Here is a 13620-nt window from a genome sequence, read left to right on the forward strand (position 1 = left end):
TAATGAAATAGTGATACAACATATGTACAAGGGTCAAGGGAAAGAAAAAAAAGTTGTTACGAATGCAAAATATCAATCAAGAATTTTGAATTCTTATTGTTCGACTTGTTTAAATTCTATCATGCTACTATTTTTTAAAAGTTTATCTGGAATGTTTTTATTGGGTTCATAATAGTGAGAACCCAAGTACACTGTTCTTTTATTGGATCACGCACACACACAACACATTCACACACATGCATTCACAATCAAGCATACTTATACGAAATGTTATGCATTCCAGCACACAAGAATTTTTTTTTTTTTTTTTTTGAGGTGGTGTTTTAAGTCCACTTTATGCACAGTAAGGCTAATCGGGACTGGACCTACAGTTTAAAGTGGGATCCGAACCACTTGTGCCTCCACCGGGTATCGAACCCGGGACCCCTTGATTACAAGGCAATGACGCTACCACTGCGCCATGGGGGAGGCCCTCCAGCACACAAGAAGTACTTGGACGTTATGCAGAATTCTGCCATATTGTATTTCTTTTTTTTCTTCCCTCTGCATTTATGTACCATGTGTCCGAAAATATCTTGTCCAAATTTAACTTCGATGATTTAAAAGGAATATATGTTACAAATTTAGATCAACAACGTTTGAAAACTTGATTTTTGAAGTTTTGTAGTGTGAAATAATTTTGTAAATGTTGAACAATTTTTAGATATTATTTACTGACTAAATAGTTGCTTTCAGCGGAGAAACATAGTAGAGTATTTAACTGTGTGATGTAATTTATAACTGTGAAAGACACTTTTATGTCTTATGAAAACATAACTCTTTAACTTGCCTTCGATCTACCATTACAAATGCAGAACTAGACGTCATTGGAGGACTCAAGGTGAAGAGAATGAGCAACCCCCTTCTAAATCTAACAATAAATCGTCAAGATAATAATAAATGGCGATCCTCTATCTCCATTGACTTCAGCCGTCATGCCTCGAGAAGACATTTAATCTAACGGGCACTACACCACTAATGAACGTCAGCAACACTTGAATACTCTAACAATCAGACACACTACATCAAGGAACTCATTGGAAAACATCGTCTTAAGACCTGATAAGACATTTCAAGCGTTGTTTATCTAAAAATTGTATAAAATTTCTTCGAGTTTTAATCTGCACAAGTATTTCCGGAACACTTTTACCACTCTATTCGCAAATCAAAGATTGTGTGATGCTCAAGTTTCTTTTCACATACTATGTAATATTACAATGTGTTCATTTCCATTTTAACTGTCAATTTGTGCAATAATAAAATAATTGGGAGACAATTCACACGTTACTTCTTGTATCTAACGAACTGCTTTGTAGAGTTGATATAAGTTTCTGAACAGTGGTACCATCTTTATGTGCACCTTGAGTAAAGAGTAACTGGCTGCCATTGTTACCGCAACAGAAAAATCTCAATTCCAAAGAGCTTGAAGAGTTTAAGGAAAACAAGTGAAAGAGTAAGAAGTACGAATTTAGCAATGTTATGCATTTTTGTTTTTCTCTAAAGCATATTATTTTTCTCATATGTTACCATAAAATGTAACGGTTTATTTCAACAGAAGAGGGCGAATCAACAGAACGAAGTGGCCTCCTGGTCCTCCAGACTAAACACACTTTATTTTTATTTTCTGAGCCTTGTGAATTCTTCGGCAGGTAAAGATAAGGAACTTGTAAGACATTACGGAACGTATTATACCTGCACGTAACAACATGTATGCCAAACACAGAATGCACGTGTATGCGTTATGATAGTAAAGCAAGATTAGTAAATAGAATGACTCCGTTCCAACGGACAACTTTGACTCATTTATAGGCATGGGAAAAATTATGTGGCCGGAGTTCCCATTAAGAAAACTTAAAAACCTTATAAAATAGAAATAAATTTATGTACCTATCACATCTTGTCAGCATCTCACTAATCTTTGATCTACCTTAATACTAAGGCCATACTCAAAAGCTCCCAATCGCTTGTAAACATGTTCTCTTTGGTTGTTGACTAGTTTTCATTTCAGCCCTTCAATGGAAAGAGGGGTATGAGAAGAATTTGCAACACACTTAATTCACACTTCTCTCACTTTCCATCTGTTAACACCGACAGAACAACAAATGCAATTATAATTTGTTTTCAGGGACAGAGAACGACTTCTGTCTTTTTTGGTATATAAATGTACAATCTTACACTGTTTCTTTACACAGACCTATGTACATGTCACATTATGTTTCAACCATGTCCAGTATTCTATGCTTAAAAACATCTTCCTGCACCTAAACAGTAGCGACTGCTATTAACACTTCTTCCTAGAAAAAAAAATAACACGACAGTCCTGTTGTTCTGTTTCCTGTTGAATGTCCTCACAACACAGAGTACGGTGCTACACCGTCTGACGTGTAGCGCCAACGGGGTGGAGTGGCTTGAGTCAGTTCGGGTCGAATTGCCGTCGCAGGGCAAGAGGTCGTCTGTCATGGCTTTCCTTCCCTCGCACCCTGCCGGATCGTGAGCGTGTGTGGTTGGAGGCCTCCCACGTTGCCTGCTGACGTGTGGCTGCAACGAGACGATATTGGATCAGAATTAGAACAGATATACAGTGTTCAATTCTATACGATTAATTGATTGAATTAAAATTGTTTTGGGTGCGTCGGCACATCAAGCCATTTTGCACCCTTCAATCAATACGGGGAAGATCCCCTTATCTAAAACTCTTAGCTCAAATAAAAAGGGGTGTAAAAAGTCCCTCAAAAAAGTTAAAAAATGCAGGTTGTAAACAGACCTGCATTGGACAAACACACATTAAAAAAGGTAAGGTAAGCTTAAAACTACCTCAGAAATAGTGGAAGAGACCTGCTCATCTCAAAACCCTGAAAACATTTGACAAGACACTGACATTGTCACCCAACATGGATGACAAGTCCTTTGCAAGGTTGAAACTCTGTCTGAGGTTGTTAAAATCGGCACACTCAAGAAGAACGTGTCGAACATTTAAAACAACGTCACAACTACGGCAAAACAGATGGTCTAGTCCTTGCAGCAGATGGCGATGTGTTAGACGGCTATGTCCAATTCGCAGCCGCGTTAATGTCACTTCTCGGCGGGAGGGACAAGACGAGGAACGCCAAGCACCAGTGACAGGCTTGATAGTACGAAGCTTGTTCCCCCTTGTCTCCTCCCACTCGACATGCCACGTGTCAAGAATGCAACAATGATACACATTCTGAAGTTCCCTCGCTGGCAGAAGGTGCGTCGCCGTCTGCATTAGCAGACTTAGCGGCAGCATGGGCTGCTTCGCTCCCCTTGATGCCCATGTGACTAGGGACCCAACAGAAGTGAACCAATTCTATACGAAGTACTTCAGCAGAACAATCAAGGAAAACACGAGTCACCTAGAGAAATTAGATTTACTATGCAGGTACTGGGTCAAACTCCATGTTTCATATCCTACCATTCCTGTAATCTCGTTCCTCCTAATCCCTTTTTGCCTAATTGCTTATCAGCACAATATAATATGATTTTTGACCTGGCCGTCAATTTAGGCGAAACGGGATATCCACTTTTGCCAAATCCCATTTCGCCTAAACTAGTTAAAAGGAAAATATTTCAAATGAGGGAAATTTAACAATCTCTCAACAGGAAGATACATACTGTTTTGATAATTCATCCTTAGCTCTCATTGATGTCACAATCCTGTTTAGGTTAGGTTAAGTTAAGTTAGTTTAGATGAATCAAGAACAATCAGCGTCAATGAAGCTGCTTGAATTCGGCTAAACGTCAGAAATTGAAGTGGAGACGTTCCTACTAAAAGATAGACTAAGAAATGGAGTAATTTTGGAGTCATGTTTTCCTATCTATGATGGGAATTCGTTAATATGTCAAATTCATAAATTAATTTGTTTAATATGGAATAAAGAAGAAAGTCCTCAACAGTGGGGAAAATCCATCATTTTTCCTGTGTTTAAAAAATGTGATAAAACGAACTGCAATAATTACCGTGGAATTTCTCTCCTCCTCAACATCATACAAAGTATTATCTATTCTTTTAACAAGACTAACCCCATATGCTATAGGTGGTTATCAATGTGAATTTAAGCGTAACAGATTAAATATAGATCAAATTTTTCACATCAGACAGACACTTGAAAAAAGTGGAAATAATCAGCTTTTCATTGATTTTGAAAAAGTAAATGATTCAGTTAAAAGAAATAAATTATATAACATATTAGTCGAGTTTGGAATCCCTAAGAAGCTTATTTATATGATAAAAGTATGCAACAGTGAAACTAAGTAAAATTCGTGCGGGTATCAATATGTCTGACAAATTTACAATTCATGATGGGTTAAGACAGGGAGATGCATTATCTCCATTGCTCAGGGGCGGCGCCAGAAATTTTCGACCAGGTGGGCAGAAGCTCAGAGGCGGCTCCAGAAATTTTCGACCGGGTGGGCAGAAGCTTCATATTGATAGATTAGGGTGGGTGGGCAGTATAAATGTAGAACCATATATGTATATGTAAGACATATATGTATCCCCTCTCTCTTACACTACCGATTTTCGTCTTCCTTCTTTCCCCTTTCCTTTTCTTATTTTCTTCTTTATTCTTTTCTAATCTATTGTCGCATCTTGTTCCATTTCCTTTCGCTTTGTCTCTGATGGACACAATCATTTCAAGGAAGTGTTTTACCAATGCGCAGCCATACAGTCTAATCACATTCTTTCATGCATGTTAATACAGTGAAATAAATGTGAATTAGGTTTAAGCTTGTGTTGCAAAAACAAGACACATACTTGATTTTATGTAGGGACGTGCCGAAGCCGATTACAGATGTATGAAAATCGGCCGAAATTGACACATCGGCATCGGTATCGGAATCGGCAAAAATCCGATATTTAAATCGGTACAGATTATACTAGAGTTTTTACCTTGTAGTTTTGTAAGATTTATTGAAAATTTGGTTATGATTCGTCATTATTGTAGAGTTTTTGTAATAAAATTATTGCAAACTCTTTCAGAGGATCAACCTAACTCAAAATCGGTACATTGCTGAACCAGGATCTGCTGTTGTATTGGAAATTCAAAAATGAGTATTCAAACCTGAAGCAAGTCCTGAGAAAATACTTGGGCATATGCTGCATCAGTATTCAGTGATTGAGTGTTCAGTGTTGCTGAACAGATTTGAGATAAGAGAAGAAGTAGGTTACTTCCTGAAGTGCTTCCAAATCTCGTGTTTCTGAAGTTGAATCTGGCAGAACAGGAATTCATTTTGCATTTCAAAGAACTGCTTGTGTACCAATGTTTAATCTCTTGAGAATCCATGTTGTTCTTAAAGGTTCACATAACATTTTGTAGATGCAAATGTACATTCGCATCTCTTGAGAATATATATGTATATACATATGATATGCAATAGAAATGTACATAGGAAATTTATTTTTGTCATGCTGAAAATAACATACCATTTCTGTTTAATAATCTTATGTATCGGAATCGGTTAAATATCGGCATCGGTATCGGTTCCAAAAATTATCGGTGAGTACATCGGCATCGGTAAATTTTCAGCTTCGTCACATCCCTAATTTTATGTATTCGGCGACAGCGATAGAAAATGCGATGGTAGACAATCGTGAAATTTCTCGTAATTTAAATGCATGTTCCTGAGCATAGTATTTTCATTGTATGAGTTTTTGACTGAAAGAGTTTTCTTACTCCTTGGGGCCACTTTTCTTAGCTTACAAGGTTTGTACAACTGAGAAATCTATCTGAATGTTTGCAGTAGCGGCGATCGGGTGCCAACATTTGAGGGGAAAGGACAATATACTTTTTCTTGGTAGAAAAGGGGTTCGATCCCCGGTTGGGAGGAACCGGGATTTTTTCCCACCTGTTCAACCGGCTCCGGCGCCCAACCAGCGTCGTATAAAGTGGGTACCTGGAGGAAACTCTGGGGGTAAAGGCGGCCAGGGACGTGGTGCTGTTCACATCACCCCTCCTTCCGCCGTAATCAAGAAAGTGTGGGGCAAAGCACGGGGGAGCACTTTACCTTTTTTTTTGTTCATTGTCCATGAAGTATTCCTAGGTTAAGAAAGGCTATTTTGACAAAATATCACTCATAAGTAATAAAGAAGTAGGATTGAAAAATCTGTTCAGAATTGAAGAGATTATTAGCTAAGTTGGTATTCGTTTTCTGAACTGTCATGTTACTCATGCGGAAGAAACAATACACATATGATTACATGAACATATTTTTTGAGGTAACAAAATGATTTAGGACAGAAGGAATTCATCGAAGTGGATCACCGTACAAGGAATAATTCATCTATTTTTCGAAGATGACTTGGGTTGTATGGTGTATGGTGTAACCATTTCGAACACACTAGAATGTCAACCTCTATCCTGTGCAGCACACCCTGGAAACTTTATTATTTCAGGGCAACGAGTCCCTGGCGCCTGGAACCACTGTCAAAGTAATAATTTATGAGGATTTGTATTTTGAGTGTCAGCATGTGTGTGTTTTCGCCCCTTCGTTACTTTAATCTAATCCCCATTGAACCTTATCGTCGTCATTATCAAAATTAGCAGAAAAATTACTTAAAATAAAACAAACCATCCACAACTTACTCTTCCAAAAATGGAGTTTCATGAGTTCATACCTCTTCGAAAGTTCAGGTGGTAGTTTCAATTGCACAGTGTTTCATTAGTGGTTCAAGGCAGCTAATTCAGTGAACAATGACATTGTTTTCCGAAAGTCTCAAATATTTGCCTCAGACAATACACCCTCTAAAAATGGACGCATCTTCTGTGGTGATAAAATGACATGTTTGGTGCGAGTTCTTTCTGTATATTTTTTCCCCAATGGCATAACGCTGTCGCATTATAATAAAGAGGCCCTGTGTTCGACTCCCCCTCCTCTGGTGGAATCACAATGCACACTGGTTCGGACTACACGTTAAACTGTAGGTTTAGTCCCGATTAGCCCATCTGAGCATAAAAGTGGGCTTAAAAAGAAACTAACACAAACGACTTCTATATACTTCGTGACATAACTTTTTTCTTTACTTCAGCTGCATCTACAGATTCTGTTGACATTTTCGGCTGATTCATGTGGCAAAATTTATGTGTGGAACGAGGATTTCTAAATAGATAATTCTGTAGCTTTTTCCATACATAACTGGTTTATCAAAATTTATTCACTTCGGTATTGTAGTGATTATTGTGATTCCTTCTTATTAGTAGAAGGAAATTAAAGTTGATATTTCGCATACCATATTGATATTTGAAGGTGACAGGTATATAAAAATTGTAATGAAATAAAGAAAGGGACACTTCTAAAATTTCAATGCAGAGCTAATTAGAACTATCCTATACTCTCTGGCATACTTAAACCCGAAGGTGTATGGCTGCAGCAACACAAGCCTTTCGTCTGTCCCTATTCGGGGCAAGATCAGTCAAATCTTTCTCATCCTTACCGTTTTATTTTAGGTCCATCTCAACGTTATCCTTCCATCTTCGTCCTTGCCTTCCTACTGGCCTCTTACCATCAGGTTTGCCAACAAGAATCATGTAAACAATTCTTTCCTCTGCCATTCGTGTCAAATGACCTCCCGGGCCTCCCCGATGGCGCAGTGGTAGCGTCGTCGCCTTGTAATCAAGGGGTCCCGGGTTCGATACCCGGTGGAGGCACTAAGTGGTTCGGATCCCACTTTAAACTGTAGGCCCAGTCCCAATTAGCCTTACTGTGCATAAAGTGGACTTAAAACACCAAATCAATCAATCAATCAATCAATCAAATGACCTCCCCATTTAAGTCTTCTTGATTAAATTATTCTAATAATAACTTAATTAAAATGTCGAAATAATTTATTGTGCTGCTGGAGGAAGTAACGCTAAGATGATGTTTTTATGTGCTTATTTTGAAGATTATTTTAACCCTACCCAGGCTGGGATTTATATACGTATGTGGAGGCCCGAAGCTTACAGCACCAAGACCTCACTCCAATCCCCTCTACACAGTTTCAGTTATATCTTCTCGCCAAGTTACATGGTGTGGTTTGTTATTATATTTTTTACCACATCCGAAGTACCCAGCGAAGGTCCGGAGCTGCAGTCCTCAAGTTCACCCTAATCTTGATCATCCCTGCATAATGTTCAGCCTCCTAAGCCTACCTACTAGCTGCTTTTAATCATGGAAGTATTCATTTGATCACAGTTTTTGTTTCAATAGCTTTAGTTATTACTTTCACTTTCTAATGACAAAATTGGCTTTTTATGGGTTGATAATATGTGAACATTTCTAGCATAGATAATATTCACAAGTAAAATATACATGTTATGAACACCAGAATACACTTACTTATTGAATCATTCATAAATCCACAAATATATGTACTTATTGAATTTGATTGGGTGGGCAATCGGGTGGGAACCGGAATTTTTGGGTGGGCGCTTGCCCACCCGTGCCCACCCCTGTCGCCGTCCCTGCCATTGCTCTTTAATTTTGTCTTAGAATATGCTGTTAGGAAGGTAAAAAACTAATGAAGGACTAAAATTAAACGGTCTAACTCAGTTTTTAGCATATGCAGATGATGTAGACTTACTAGGGGATGATATAAATATAATTAAGAATAATGCTAAAATATTTTTAAAAGCAGCTAAAGGTTTGGAAGTTAGCAAAGAGAAAACTAAAAATATGCTTACAGGCCGAAATCAAGTGTTAGGCAATAATCATAATATACTGTAATTATTAATAACGCGTTTAAATCAGTTTCCAATTTCAAGTGCTTAGGAGTAATACTAACAAATGAAAATGATATTAAAGAGGAAATAAAGAGCAGGCTTAATTCAGGAAATGCATGTTACTTTTCTCTTTATAAACTTTTGTCTTCTCGTTTAATATCTAAGAAACTAAAAGCTAAAATATACAAAACAGTAATTTTGCTTGTAATGGATACAAAACTTGGTCCCTTACATTGAGAGAGGAAAATAAATTAAGTGTATTTACAAATAAAATCCTTAGAAAAATATTTGGACCTAAAAGGGATGAGAAGACAGGCGAGTGGAAAAGGTTACATAATTTGTATTCATCTCCAGATATTATTAGAGTAATAAAATCAAGAAGACTTAGGTGGGCAGGCCATGTGGCACGAATGGCAGAGGAAAGAAAAGTTTACAGGATTCTTGTTGGGAAACCTGATGGTAAGAGACCAGTAGGAAGGCCAAGACGAAGATGGAGGGATAACGGTGAGATGGACCTAAAGGAAATCGGTAAGGATGGGGAAGATTGGATTGATCTTGCCCAGGATAGGTACAGATGGAACGGTTGTGTTGATGCAGTCATAAACCTTCGGGTTTAAGAATACTAGAGAGTTAATTAGTTCGTGGGGACATGTAAGCACGAAGGAAGGACAGCTATGTCCGGCTCAGAAACAAAAATGACGATATTGGTAGAGAAAACTAACAAAGATAGAAGTATTTGCTTCATCTTGCGTAATTTCACATTAGAATGTCAGGGTTAGCATCACGATTAGCCTAAAGTGGCTGAAAAACGACGCTAAATAAATAAACATAGAGAGGTGGGGGAAGATATAGTCTGTGTGTGTGTGTGTAACAACTTCCTTGTTTATAAAACCAGAAACTTCGGAAACCAATTTTCGTTTTTTCGAAATCTCTTTCCCGGTTTATCTCCAATACCACTTCCGTTTGCAGTTACCGTGTAACTCGTCGCCTTAATTCAGTCTCTGAACTATTTAAAGCGGAGAAATGTTGGAAATTGGACGTGGAACTTTATCCTCCAACTTTAACCTCACAGTTTACATTTCTGCAAGGGGAAACGTGTCACATACAGCAGGTGCAATAGAAGATAAACTTTGCGAAAGGAAGTTCAAACCAATTCCAAGTACTACATGTTATGCACAATACCCTGTTACAACGAACACGAAAATTATATTTTAAAAACATTAGACATAACACAAAAGTTAGATTAAATCAGAGTTCGGCTAGCTTGCAATATTTCCAACAAAGACAACATTTACTTTGACTATTTGTTTTATCATTATAATCAGGGTACTTAAATTACACTGCTCTGCAGCAAAAATGATGTTTTCGAATGAATGCGTGTTCCTAAACGGAATTTTCGCGCTGAGTTCAACGGTTCAATCCGTTTTTTGCTATCACGTCAGGTTTTCGAGAAAATCAGGAATTTGTGTTTCATAAAAGTCCCGTTTATATACCATAGGAGGGCATGGAGACTATTTAGAGTTAAATTGTGATTACACCTTTGTATGTGGTCTGGCAACACTAATTCGACTGTTTTTTGTTTCACAGGTGGTCGAGTGTGATGTATTCCTAGTGCTGAACGGTTGCATGAAGTGACAAATTGTGTATATTCGGACAACAATGTCTTTACGTGGCTGCAACAACGACCCGAACACTTCCTGTTACATATGTGGGAAGTACATGTGTAAACAAAGACTACAGATAACGCCATTCGTCAAAGAAGCCTACCTTGCGTATTTTAGACTTGTGTTTGGCGATGAAAATAGACCATGGGCACCCCAGAAAGTATGTTAAGACTTGTGTGGAAGGTTTGAGGTTCTGGATGAACGGACAAAGAGAGAAATTATATTTTGCTCTGCCAATGGTATGGAGGGAACAATTAAACCATACGGATGAGGATGACTGTTATTTTTATCAGGTTCAAGTGCAAGGTTTCAGTGCTAAGAACAAAAGTGACATAGTGTATCCACATTTACGATCTGCAATGAGATCAATCAAACATGAAGAAAGTCTACCTATTCCTTGTCGTCCATCTTCAAGCTGTACATCGCCTCGAAAGGAAGTTGTAAGCGATACAACGGACATCAGTGGATCAGAAGACGACTTTGTACCCAGTACAAGTGACAATACCCCACACTTATTTAGTCAGACCGAACTGAATGACTTGGTACGTGATCTTGCGTTACCAAAGGAAAGTGCTGAACTGTTAGCTTCTGTACTGAAATACAGACATTTATTGTTACCTGGCACTAAAATTTCATGTTACAGATCCCGGGAACAAGAAATAGTTTCTTTATTTTCAGAAGAAAGGTCTATGATCTTCTGCAATGACACACCGAAACTTGTAACGTGGCTTGGTGTGAAGTATGTAACTTCTGAATGGAGGCTTTTCATAGATTCTTCTGTAACCAGCCTGAAAGGTGTTTTACTCCACAATGGTAATGTTCTTGGATCTGTACCAGTTGCTTATTCTATTACTTTGAAAGAATCATATGAAAGTTTGCAGTTTCTATTGCAGTGTGTGAAGTACTTCGAGTATGGGTGGGTTTGTATGTGGTGACTTCAAAGTTATCAACCTTTAACTGGAACTACAAATGGGATACACAAAAATGCATTGTTTCCTGTGCGAGTGGGATAGTCGAGACTCAAAATCACTGGCAAAGGTGGGAGTGGCCAACCAGAGGACCCTTGACACCCGGAACAAAGAATGTTATGCATGTGCCCCTTGTGGAACCCACAAAAGTTCTTCTCCCTCCTCTACACATTAAATTGGGTATCATGAGCCAGTTTGTACATGCCCTAGATAAGGACCGTGAGTGTTTTAAGTACATATGTAATGTTTATCAGAGAATGACCCTAGATAAGCTGAAAGCAGGTGTTTTTACTGGACCTCAGATCAGTAAATTAATGTATGACCCCAATTTTGAGGATATAATGAGCAAAACAGAAAAGCAAGCCTGGGAGAGCTACAAAGATGTAAAAAACTTCCTAGGAAACAGAAGGAGTCCAGCTTACAAAACCATTGTGAACACCATGTTGAAAAATTTGAGAAAACAAGGTTGTAACATGAGTTTGAAGTTACACTTCCTACATGCTCACATTGACTATTTTCCAGATACCTGTCTTGGATTTTACAGCGAGGAACAGGGTGAACGTTTCCATCAGGATTTGAAAGACATGGAAAGAAGATACCATGGTGGTTGGACTGTGAACATGATGGCAGACTACTGTTGGTCCCTGAAAAGGGAAAGTACTTCTCATGCATATGGAAGAAGTTCAAAAAGACGAAAATTCCTGCCTGTAAAATAAGTTAGGTCAATGTAAATAATATCAGTTTTTGGTAGTTCTTGTGAACTGTACGTACATTGTGTTTGCAATTACATAATTATAATATACACCACGTTTTTAAGCATGGCAATGATCTTGTAGAAGGGTATAAATGTCGGTAATGGTTCAATATGCAAATTTTGTTTTCATTTTTTTTCAACAAACTGGACGTGATAGAGGAAAACTGCTTACATATTTGAAATCAGCGTCCCAAAATTAGGGGGAAACGACATTCAAAACCAAAACATAAAAAAAAAAAAAATCAAATTGCAGAGCGGTGTTATATACTTGACGAGATCAAATGCTTCTCAAGCAACTATAATTTCATGAGGAAGCAAAGAATCTTTAGAAATACGTATCTACACAGAGGAAAAAAGTACTTGATTTAACAAAACACGTTTTATGAAGCATTTTGGTAACAGTGAACAAAACATTTGGAAGTCTTTACCAAATTTGGTAATTTTTGACCAAATTCCTTATTAGCTCAAAGCAAATGTGTACGATTACTAAATGAATTTGGTTCTGTTGAATTATTATTAGTTTGTCACGTATTTAAACATATATTTATTTGGTTATCAGAAATTACTTTTTGGTTAGTTCAAAGAAATGCTTTCTGTCTGTAGTTCCCCAAATATATTATTGGAATTCATGAATTAATTGATTTATTCACAATTGGGAGGACATTGGCTATCTTGCACCCTTCAATACGGGGATATATCCTCTTATCTAAAATTCTTACTAAAAATGTTAAGACAAGGGGGGTAAGAAGCCCAATGAGAAAGATAAAAAGTGTGAGGTTGTAAATGGACCTGCACAAGACAAACACAATACATTAAGTAAAAATAAACTAAAAACTTCCTCACAGACAGTGGAGGAGACAAGCTCTTTGTAAAAAGCTAAGAACGTTTATTTAAACACTTGCGTCATCTGCCAACAGGGATAATTTTAACAGTTGGGAAGATGAAACGTTTGCCTGAGGAAAGCAGAATCAGCACATTCAAGAAGAATATGCCGAACACTCAAAACGACATTACAGACAAGGCACTCGGGAGGGTCCAAGGTGTGAGGCTGCTGTGTCCAATTCTTAGCCGAGTTAGAACTTCTTCTGGTACACTCGGGATCGAATTCCGACCTGGGCATGGATGTTCTTTGAGAGTGTCCCTTCATTACTTTTAATCATGTCATCCCACATCCTCATCGTCGCGATTAGCCGAAACTGTCAGAAAAGGGAATCACAATAAAGCAAATCAAACAATACTCTTCTTCACGGGAATTTCCAGAATTTTTCATGTGGTGGCGCGAATTCAAGTCTTAGGGTGTTGTAAAGGTAAATTTAGTTCCAAATTACCATCAATTTGGACTTCGTAAAAATCTTTTAGGGGTTGTTGGGGGAGGGAATATTTGTGGGAGAAAGGGAATTCCTGCGTCTTGCGGAAGGAACTTTCGCCTCAAGAACCCCCTTCACCAGGTTTCAGCGCCATGTTGTCAGTGTAATCGA

At 38.0% G+C, this 13620-nt stretch overlaps 1 protein-coding gene across 1 annotated transcript in view; it reads right to left on the reverse strand.

The window, feature by feature from the left end:
- Positions 1-344: 344 nt before the first annotated feature.
- Positions 345-13620, reverse strand: part of LOC146003883 (thrombospondin type-1 domain-containing protein 7B-like) — a 559677-nt gene continuing 546401 nt past the window's right edge. The window contains exon 26 of the mRNA XM_083142348.1: positions 345-2577. Within this exon, the coding sequence (XP_082998474.1) occupies positions 2496-2577 (82 nt within the window). The 3' untranslated portion in view covers positions 345-2495. The remainder of the gene's footprint in view (positions 2578-13620) is intronic.

The sequence above is a fragment of the Lepisma saccharinum genome, chromosome 21, assembly GCF_977018435.1.
Source record: "Lepisma saccharinum chromosome 21, izLepSacc3.1, whole genome shotgun sequence".
Classification (NCBI taxonomy): Eukaryota; Metazoa; Arthropoda; class Insecta; order Zygentoma; family Lepismatidae; genus Lepisma; species Lepisma saccharinum.